This window comes from Myotis daubentonii, chromosome 7 (assembly GCF_963259705.1).
Source record: "Myotis daubentonii chromosome 7, mMyoDau2.1, whole genome shotgun sequence".
NCBI classification, from domain to species: Eukaryota; Metazoa; Chordata; class Mammalia; order Chiroptera; family Vespertilionidae; genus Myotis; species Myotis daubentonii.
The window spans coordinates 52,323,128-52,333,407 of record NC_081846.1 but is presented as its reverse complement, the minus strand read 5'-3'; the positions used below and the strand labels follow the sequence as shown (position 1 = coordinate 52,333,407).

The 10,280-nt window shown below is 37.8% G+C and overlaps 1 protein-coding gene across 2 annotated transcripts in view; it reads right to left on the bottom strand.

Moving 5' to 3' along the window:
* Positions 1–1,040: 1,040 nt before the first annotated feature.
* Positions 1,041–10,280, bottom strand: part of GRB14 (growth factor receptor bound protein 14) — a 107,702-nt gene continuing 98,462 nt past the window's right edge. For both annotated transcript variants that reach the window (XM_059704254.1, XM_059704255.1), the window contains 5 exons: positions 5,535–5,651; positions 5,371–5,443; positions 5,146–5,233; positions 2,614–2,707; positions 1,041–1,413 (listed from right to left, as the gene is read on the bottom strand). In XM_059704254.1, the coding sequence (XP_059560237.1) occupies positions 1,267–1,413; positions 2,614–2,707; positions 5,146–5,233; positions 5,371–5,443; positions 5,535–5,651 (519 nt within the window). In that variant the 3' untranslated portion in view covers positions 1,041–1,266. The remainder of the gene's footprint in view (positions 1,414–2,613; positions 2,708–5,145; positions 5,234–5,370; positions 5,444–5,534; positions 5,652–10,280) is intronic.

Sequence of the window (10,280 nt, the reverse complement as noted above, 5' to 3'; positions counted from 1 at the left end):
TCACTGGGATGAGCCTCTGGTAGTTACTGAAAATTTTTGCTCCCGCGTGCCACGGTCCCACCCGGCCTTCACACCTGCTGTCTGCACCGGCCCCACTTGCATCCACAGCTGGCACCATCAGCAGATGCGAGTGGCAGCTATCGGCCCTGATTGCCCTTGAGAGCTTCTCCACCTCCCCTGCTCCTGAGGGGCGATTGAGGCAGCAGCCTCCACCCGCCCCCGCTGGCGGCACCAGCCCCACTCACACCGCTGCTGTTGCCGGCCCGAATCGCTCCACGCCATCAGCGGATGTGAGCGGGGCCAGCGCCATCAGCACATGGGAACGGTGGCGGCGGGAGCGGGGTTGCCGGCAGACAAAGGATCAGGGGCCACAGCGGATGGGGGTGCGGAGGATGAGCCAAGACCCGCCCCTTGTGCCTGCTGCAGCCTCGTGGCCCACAGTTCCTTCCAAGGTGCACGAATTTGTGCACCTGGCCCCTCGTATTCTATGTTTGCACAAGGATGAAATTGCCTAATGATACATTTCCCAAAATGTATTACTGCTATTAAGGGACACATGACTGGATAATTCCAGTTAATCACTAAATGAATTTTTTTAATGCAATGAGTAATGTGTCACTAATAGGTGCAATGGCAGTGTAAATATTACAGTACAATTAATAATTTTAAAATGTAATAAAACTCATCCTGAAAAAATTCAATATATTGCACAATAATTTTAAGCTGCTACTTCAAATAACATTTGATTTTAAGGTTATAGTAAATTTAGAAAATATATAATTAAAAATAGTTTTAGTTTTATTGACAGGTTGTGGATAGCTTCTTTTAATTGATAATTTGAGTTTTTAATCATATTTAATATATAAAAAAGTAATTTAAACTCAGTCCTCAAATAATTAATTCTGAACCCAATTTTTTTTTCATATTTTGCAGTTGAAAGTTCTAATGTTGCTATATTAAGGACAGAAAATTGTTTCAAATATGCATCTTTGAAGAAAATAATATATTAAAGTAAAATCACACAAGAACACATCAAACCATTCTTTTTCAGACGTTTAATTTTAACTAATGAATTTTAAATGAGGAATATAATAGCAACCAAATCTTTGCTTATTTTCAATGCACAAACTATTTTTTGTAACTTGGAGGTGAAATAAATTCTTTTCACCATAGCAATGCTTTCACACTTTTTATGGTCTTTCTTTTTCCTTTTGTATTTTTTTTTCCTTGTTTCTTCACCAGTTTAACAAGTCACTTCTAGGTTGGCTAAAGAGCAATTTTAGCACAATAATGCTTCAACTTGCAAGGAAGAACACCTTTATTGAGTTGATAGAACTCCACCAGCTGGATTAGATCCGTAAACCTTGTGTGGCCATCGTCCAAGGTGTGGAACATCTGACCGTCATCTTCCACCTACAGGAAGAAAAATAACAAACTGGTAAGAAGGGCAAAATATGCAGGAAAATCACATTCCATTGCATAATGTGTCTTTATACAGGCAAAATTAACAAATTTATAAAACTAAAGGACAGTGAAAAAAATGTTATGGCATGCCTACTTGTTTTTGTAATTTCACGTGCATGTAAAGGAAATATCATTTGATCCTAGAATAAGCAATTTGGCTATACTTCATGCAGTATTCTGTAATTGGAATAGTATGACTATTCTGAATCAATATACAGTGAGAAATCTGCACTATTCAGTCTACTAATGATCCCACTTACAGATATTAATTTCTATTTCTAAATGTTGTCTACCGAACAGGCTCACTTAGTACATTAAAAATGAATATTCACACAATTTGTATCTGTAAATTGATTCTGAAGCAATCAAACATTATGTTAATGGGATGACAGTGATATTTTTTTTCTTTAGTCAGTGTGATCTTCTGGCATTAAGCAATTCATACTATCCAGGGACATCATTCACATAATCAATGAAGTAGGAAAGATACTTCCTATAGACTTTGGATAATTCCAAAAAGAACCATTCAAAAGGAAACAGTAATTTAGCAGTCTCATGTAACACTTTCCTGAAAGTAGAATAATTCTCTACTGCATACTACGTGGTTCCATGCACACACACACACACACACACACACACACACAGGCAATAAAAACTCCAAAGCAACTTGTTCCACTCAGAAGCAGAATTACAAAAACATTTTAAATGTGTTCAGAATAGTTTAAATGATCTCCAGTTCTACAGCACCTACATATCCATCCACAATGATTAAAAACAAAACTTCAAAAATAACAAAACACAAAAAACATTTGGGGATCAGAGAGAAGGGCTTTAAAATAATGGTTTGTAAAGAATCACCAGTAGAAGTTAGGAAAGAATCTGTAGTGGCCTTTTAACAATAGGTGGCAGTAGGCCTATACAAAATTGCTAAATTGTATTTCATGGGAAAAAGAAAATTTAATTTTTACAATTCCTGTATTTCTTATATAAGTTCAGACTCATAAAACCATTTATGCCAACCTTAACTCTAGTCAAAGCACATGCTCCCAAATTATATTTAATAAAAGGACTAAAGAAACTCAAAGTTTCTGAAAGCTTATGCATTAAAATCATCTCTAATATAGGAATGTGAAATCACAAAATACTTACTGGTAGGATTTGAAAGTGTTTTATTTTTTGTGCATGACTCATTGACAGTACGAAAGTTCTAGGGTTACTCTGACTATCCCGCACCAAGAAAACTCTAAAGAGAGAGAAAGAATTTTAGTATGTTTCTACATTTACTTATGGTGTTCATATAAATACAGCATGTACAGAATCTAGAAAATATATACATAAATGCAGCCAGAGTTTTCTTTCATTGTGTATTCAATGATGGGATTATCCAACCTGGTAAATGATCTGGTATTAACATTACTTTCAACTGTAAAACTGTCATTAGTGCTAATTTTAAAAGGATAACTATCGAGCCCATTTGTCAGATTGTTTGCTCTCAATAACCAATGTAATGCTATCATGGTATCAATAATTAGTGTTGTGTCCTTTTTTCCACTGGGAATTTGGGTATTTACATGCAACTGTTTTGTACAGAGAATGAATGGGGCATTAGCATATTTTCATTTTAAGTTCTGGGTCATAATAGGTCCTAAAAGAGAAAATTATTTAAAATGAAATAATTTTTAATCTCCTCCACTGGACTCCCTTTTTTCTTTTGTTTCTGGTTCCTACTGTTACATGTACAACAGATAGTGAGAAATGAATATATTCTAAAAAAAAATCAATCCAGAAATCATTTATTGAATGTTTGAGCATAATATTTTAAGATAAAGAAACACCCAAAGAACATATACTTTGACCCTGAAGAATGCATCAGAAAAGACTTTATAATGTCAGGCTATAAAAGCAAGACATGAAGTAATATCCTAAGAGAAAAGTGTTACCTGGCGTGGATTTGTACTCACTGGCAATACAATGCAAAACCAGCTTTGTATTTCTTGTTGGCACACAGACTGAGCAACCAGTCCCCACTGGTGGCTCCAGTCCTAATCTCAGTGTGCCCAGGCAAAGAGGCAGCCACATTTGAGACATCATAGATCTCTGATGAGATTATCCATGTTATCTATGCTGTGTGAGATTCTGACATTGTATCACTGGGAGATGGGACAAAAGGGAGTTTCATTGTGAGTCCCTCCCCATTCCCCAATAAATCACCACTGCCACCTAGTGGACTATCTGGCAGCAGCCCATCTTTCCAAAGTGTTAATTTAAAAAAAACACAACACACATGTTTTTTAAATTAAAAATACAAAGATACTATAATCTTTATGCAATTATTTCTTTCAATTTACAAAAACTGGGTTCAGAAAGAAGGGAAATTATAATCTCACAAAACATTTTATCTGTTCTCTGTGGTTTATTTATTTTCTTGGTCTCATCAGATAGTAATTCTGCTGACTATCCAAATTTATATCTAACAGGACCATGCTCCACGCAGGGAAGCATATTAAAATCTTTTCTTATTTAGAGTCTAGTGGAATTCTGACTTGCTATTAATAATCTTCCATGTGAAGATGCATTTTTATCCAAATGTCAGTATTAAATCACCTTGAAATCTTGTCATCATCTTAAGCCAACCATTGAAAGATGTAAGAGCCCGTCACCCCTTGTTTAAATTGATGTTGGTTTCATTTATCACCCAAACCTCAACACAACCTCATTAATTTGTATTGCATTTGGGAAGAGAATTTAGCCAGTATTATAGGAAGTATCTGAAATACTTTGAGAAAAGGAAAATTCTTTAAATTATCAATCATTCATAATACATTTTATATTTCTACTATATCTCCCGTAGTACTCCACTAAAAGATAACATGAGAAACAGTCAAGAAGTACTCTTATTGGTTTATATTACTTTTAATATAAGCTTTTAAAATTTAGAGAAAAAATTGGAATATAAACAGAAAGAAAAAAAAGACCATCTAAATATATAAGCAACTTTCTACTTAACATACCCTGCATCAAACTTTAATATTAGTGATCATTACACAATGGAACAGGTATTCTATAGATATTGCTAGGATACATTGGCAACCATCCTTATAGAACACAGTCACTTCTGTTTCAATAAGCTGAAGTCAAAAATCTTTGTGTTGTTGAATAAGTAATTACTGGCTGTAGCAGAAATCAAAATCACGACCATTTGCCCGGCCAGTGTTGCTCAGTGGTTGAGTATTGACCTATGAACTAGGATGCCACCCATTCAATTTATCGTCAGGGCACATGCTGGGTTGTGAGTTCAATCCCCAGTAAGGGACGTGCAGGAGGCAGGTGATCAATGATTCTCTCTTATCATTGATGTTTCTATCTCTCTCTGCCTCTCCTTTCCTCTCTCTGAAATCAATAAAAATATATATGTTCCTAGCTGGTTTTGCTCAGTGGATAGTGTTGGCCTGCGGACTAAAGGGTCCTGGGTTTGATTCTGGTCAAGGGCACATGCTCAGTTTGTAGACTCAATATCCGGTAGGGCGCGTTCAGGAGGCAGTGGATCAATGATTCTTTCTCATCATTGATGTTTCTATCTCTCCCTCTCCTTTCCTCTCTGAAATTAATAAAAATATATTTAAAAATAATACATATTTTTCTTTTTTCTTTTAAATCACGACCATTCAAAATCAAACTTACCCATCCACAGGTCCTTGCTGAATGATCAATCGCTGAGCTTCATCTCTAGAAATTCTGTGGTGAAACCACGGCTGAGACCGGTGGATAACTGAAGAAACAGAGGGAGGGAATATAAAGCTCTGCATGAAAGGATCGCAGTTTAATGATATAAACTTTCCACCATGACCCCTCAGTGAGTATGCCTGAATGCCCTCCCGTGCAATCCCAGTGCAGATGCAGACATACCCATGCTTATGGCGGAGCTCTGTGAAGAGGCCTTGGGGCTGCCATGGTTGCCCAGGCGTAAGCACGCTTTTTTCTGCACAAAGAAGGGAAAAACACATTTCAACTTTCTGGGTAAAACAAACTGAAATCGTCAATGATTTTAAAGAACATGAACCGATTTGTACCCTCCATGCGAGTCCTTCTTCAACTGCAACTGAAAGGGCTTCCGTGGGATTGTCTATAACTCTGCTTTTCTGGCCCGAGAAGTCCATTGCTACCAGGGAGTTCTCTGATATACTTCTCTGGAAAAGAAAAGAAAACATATTTTTTTTTTAACCAGGAAAATATATTTGAAGTTATCTTACAGTGTTTTGCTGGCAATAGGTTTTCATTCTAGGATGTGGTTCCAAAGGTGGCTAGCAAGAAATCAAAATGTTAAAAATACATATTCAAGATAAAACAATGCTATAAGATAGTTTGGTTAAATAAGTTATACAGTATTAGGTAAGGTCATTGAATTAAGTGCTGAGTAAAGGAATTAAAGGCTTTCAAGGTAAGCATGGTTTCTCCTAAAACAACCCTCTCTTCATATTTTCTACTAAAACAGGAAAACACCAATTTAGAAATGAATTTTTAGCCCTTGCTGTAAAAATATCCATTACTTCCAAACTCATCTCCCTATTGTGCTTTGACAGTTATCATTTAAATATCAAATCTAGCTACTTATGAAACAGCTATAGGTTATGATTCAAGATATGATAAAACTGTAACAAATTGACTTATATCACTTCTTTAGAAAAATAGTGCTATTTTTATAACTGTCTGTATTTTATTTTTTAATATATTTTTATTGATCTCAGAAAGAGAAAGGGAGATGCGCGATAGATAGAAACATCAACGGTGAGAATCATTGTTCAGCTGCCTCCTGCATGCCTCCTACCTGGGGATTGAGCTTGCAAGGGGGCATGCGCTCTGATCAGGAATGGAACAGGTGGCCTCCTGGCTCATGGGTCAATACTCAACCACGGAGCCACCCTGGCGGGCAATAGTGCTCATTTTATAATAGGACTAAAATATGTATTTAAGTTTATCATCTCAAATTTCATCTAACGTAGAAAATAAAATTTTGTAAAATAATTCAGATAACTCCATATTATTAAATTTTATTTGATTTAATATTATGAATAACGTTTCATTTAGTGAGGATAAATATGGCAAAATGAGAGCTGCAAAAATAGGTCAATGACAAAAGAACTGATATAACAAGAAGACATTTTTAAACAAATAATATCTTGCTGATTATTTTTTGTCAGTTACTCTTTGTATTTGTATTATTCTGAACATGAACTAAATATCCAAAACCTGGACTTTATCTATACCTTTTGTTTGTTTAGGGCTCTACAACCATCTTTTTAAAAGTATGCCACCCCACGTCGTGCATCTTTAAAAAAAAGACAATTGTCAAAATCTCCAGTTAAGAGTGTCACTCAGTTTTTAAGAATTAAAACTCGGCAAAAGAGCCTGGCCGGTGTGGCTCAGTTGGTTGAGTGTCCTCCCGTGCAACAGAAGGTTAATGGTTCAATTCCCGATCAGGCCACATGCCTGGTTTCAGGCTGGATCCCCGGTAGGGGGTGCGCAGAAGGCAGCCAATTGATGTTCCCCCTCATACACGGATATTTCTCTTTCTCTTTCTCTTTCCCTTCTTCCCTCTCTAAAAATAAATTTAAAAAATATTGTTTACAAAGTTCTCTTTTTAAAAAAATATGTATTTTTATTGATTTCAGAGAGGAAGGAAGAGGGACAGAGAGATAGAAACATCAATGATGAGAGAGAATCATTGATCCGCTGCCTCCTTCATGCCCTCAACTGGGAGATGGAGTCTGCAACCCGAGCCTGTGCCCTTGACCGGAATCTAGCCTGGGACCCTTCAGTCCGCAGGCCAATGTTCTATCCACTGAGCCAAATCACTTTTTTAAAAATAACCTTTCTTTTTTTATTTTAAATCTTTATTGTTGAAAATATTACATATGTCCCCCCCATTGACCCTTTCTAGCCTGCCCCCACAACTTGCCCCAGGCCTTCACCTATTGCCTGTGTCCATGTGTTATGCATATATGGTTGAGTTCACTTTTAAAAATATAAAATAAAACTCTCCAAAAGAAAAAAAAAAAAAACATTCAAAACCAGCATGGGCAATGTTTACCAGTTATTCTCCACTAGTTAACAGAGTTGCAAAACAAAAAATGGAAGTCTAACGGTAAATGAGGAGCCAATCGCATTCAGAGACTCCTGGCTTAAGGCCGTTTTATCTCTCTGCACATGGACTCAGCCATTCCCAGCTTGGCCTCACAGACCACAGTCACATGTGTGTTTTAAACCCTGTCCACACACAGAAAAATCAGGGGGCTCATTTATCCCCACGTCACACACTGCACGTTCTGGCATTTGTTATTTCCTCTTCAGACCAGGCTATAGTAGTCCACAATCTTATTAAGGTTCAACTTTATTTCTAGAGACCTGGCCTGCAATCTTTCATTTGTTACAGGAGCCTTTGTAACTGGCAGTTGCTCTTGCCAGACAGACGCTGTCCCTGTAATCTCTATTTTCGGTCACACCTGACTTTGCCCTCCTCACCTGTGATCTTCTGTGCTGGGCTGTGGACCAGTTGGATGTACTTCCGCTTTTCCAACTTTAATGAAAAGCCTCTACCTGCTCAAACCACAGAGTACCTAATCTCACTCATAATGGGAGCTGTATCCTTATTATCTCTCTAGTTCACATGCCAAGATGGGCTTTGTGATCTCAAGGTCCCAGTGACATAAAAATACTGTTAGGAGAGGACAATAAATGTACCCAGTGTTCTACTTTTGTTTCCTATAATATGATAGGCCAGTATATAAAACAAGATCTTATGCTCCATAATTACTTGACATAAGTAGGGAATCTACAATACAAATAAGTCTTTTCATTTGCTATATTACACTAGAACAGGGGTGGGCAAACTTTTTGACTCAAGGGCCACAATGGGTTCTTAAACTGGACCGGAGGGCCGGAACAAAAGCATGGATGGAGTGTTTGTGTGAACTAATATAAATTCAAAGTAAACATCATTACATAAAAGGGTATGGTCTTTTTTTTTTTTTAGTTTTATTCATTTCAAACGGGCCGGATCCGGCCCGCGGGCCATAGTTTGCTCACTGCTGCACTAGAAGGAAACACAGAAATATAGCAAATATTTTCTGCTGAATGGCAGGTGGTGGATGAAAAATTAATAGTTTACCTTTGGTGGACAAAGAAATGGAAGTGAAGCAAGATCAGACTTGAACTCAAAAGGTCATTTTCAGCTCAATTTCTTTCACATAGAAAAGCAATGTTGATAACATTCAGAATCGGTGTATTTTTCAAAGCATGTGTCCCTAATTCCAGCTCTTTCTTCTAGTGGGATAAACAGGGCAAGCCCTAATAAAAAGGCTCCATGATTTTAAGGGCATGCCTCTTTTTTCTTTTTTTAAAGAGAGAAAAGACCTGGGACAGTCTGGATTATCCAGGCCACACAGCGAGATCAGATCCAGAACTTCTAAATGGATATAAAATGGTTTTCAGGCAGTTCAACTAGGTGGCAACTACTAGCCACTGACTCTCTGCCACCCCATTTAAAAGATCTAGATAAAACTGCAGTACAGTCCTTAGCAAGAGGGCACAGAATTTCCTCATATATTATCTCTCATCTGCTTCATACAGAGCCACAAGACATCAGAGATGAAATTGATTCTGAAGATTATTCAACCACCCCCTGTCTATACTGCAGGACACCAGTGACTCCACTAAGGTCACACGGGCAGCTTATGGTAAAAGCAGTGACTGACAGGCTCTATCTAGGGTACCCTTATGTACCACAGAGTGGGGTACAGGGAAGAAACGGTGGCACAGGATGTCCAGCTCAGGGTCAAAAGTAAGGAAGGCCCTGGCAGGTTTGGCTCAGTGGACAGAGCGTCGGCCTGCGGACTGAAAGGTCCCAGGTTTGATTCCGGTCAAGGGCATGTACCTTGGCTGCGGGCACATCCCCAGTAAGGGGTGTGCAGGAGGCAGCTGGTCGATGTTTCTCTCTCATCGATGTTTCTAACTCTCTATCCCTCTCCCTTCCTCTCTGTAAAAAATCAATAAAATATATTGTTTTTAAAAAAGTGAGAAAGAATAAGAATTTCTGTAGACTTGTTTTTCCCATCCCCTCACTCCAGCCAGGACTATATTAACAGATGATCCTTTAAATGAATCCTTTGTTTTCCCTAAAAAGGACCAACTATATTTGGCTTCCTAAAATATCTGCTGATGATTCTCATTTCAAAGGCTGTTAGGGGTGGCTATTAAGTGCTATATGTTGCTAAGATATTCATTATGGCATAAGAACATGTTTTTCTCATTTCCTTTCTCAAAATGTATCTCTGAAAATAAGATGATACTATTGTTCCTTCAAAAACATAACTAAAATACACTAACTTTTCGATGTTTCTCCGAAAATAGTGCTGGGATGAAAACCAACAGAGGCAGGTGAAGGGCGCTGGTATACATTACATAGGTCACTGATAATCTAGAAAAGTAGGACTCTGTGTGGATAATACAAATACTCCCCCAACATCTTCATTTCCTTCATGTAAATTAAGAAGAGTGGAACCCAAATCTCAAATGCCCTTTGATCATGACAACTGCCATACAGGACAGACAGGTCCTCACCACACTGACACCTAAACTCCTTCTCTTCCAATCCTATTTCCAACCAGGTTTACTTGAGAAGTGTCATTTCCTATACATGGTCTTGAACAAGGAAAGCTACACTAACCAAACTGTCATACCCATATTGATCAATAGTAGGATCACTTTCAATGGAAACAAGCAAGAATAACAACATACTTGTATGCTAGTGATGAGACCAG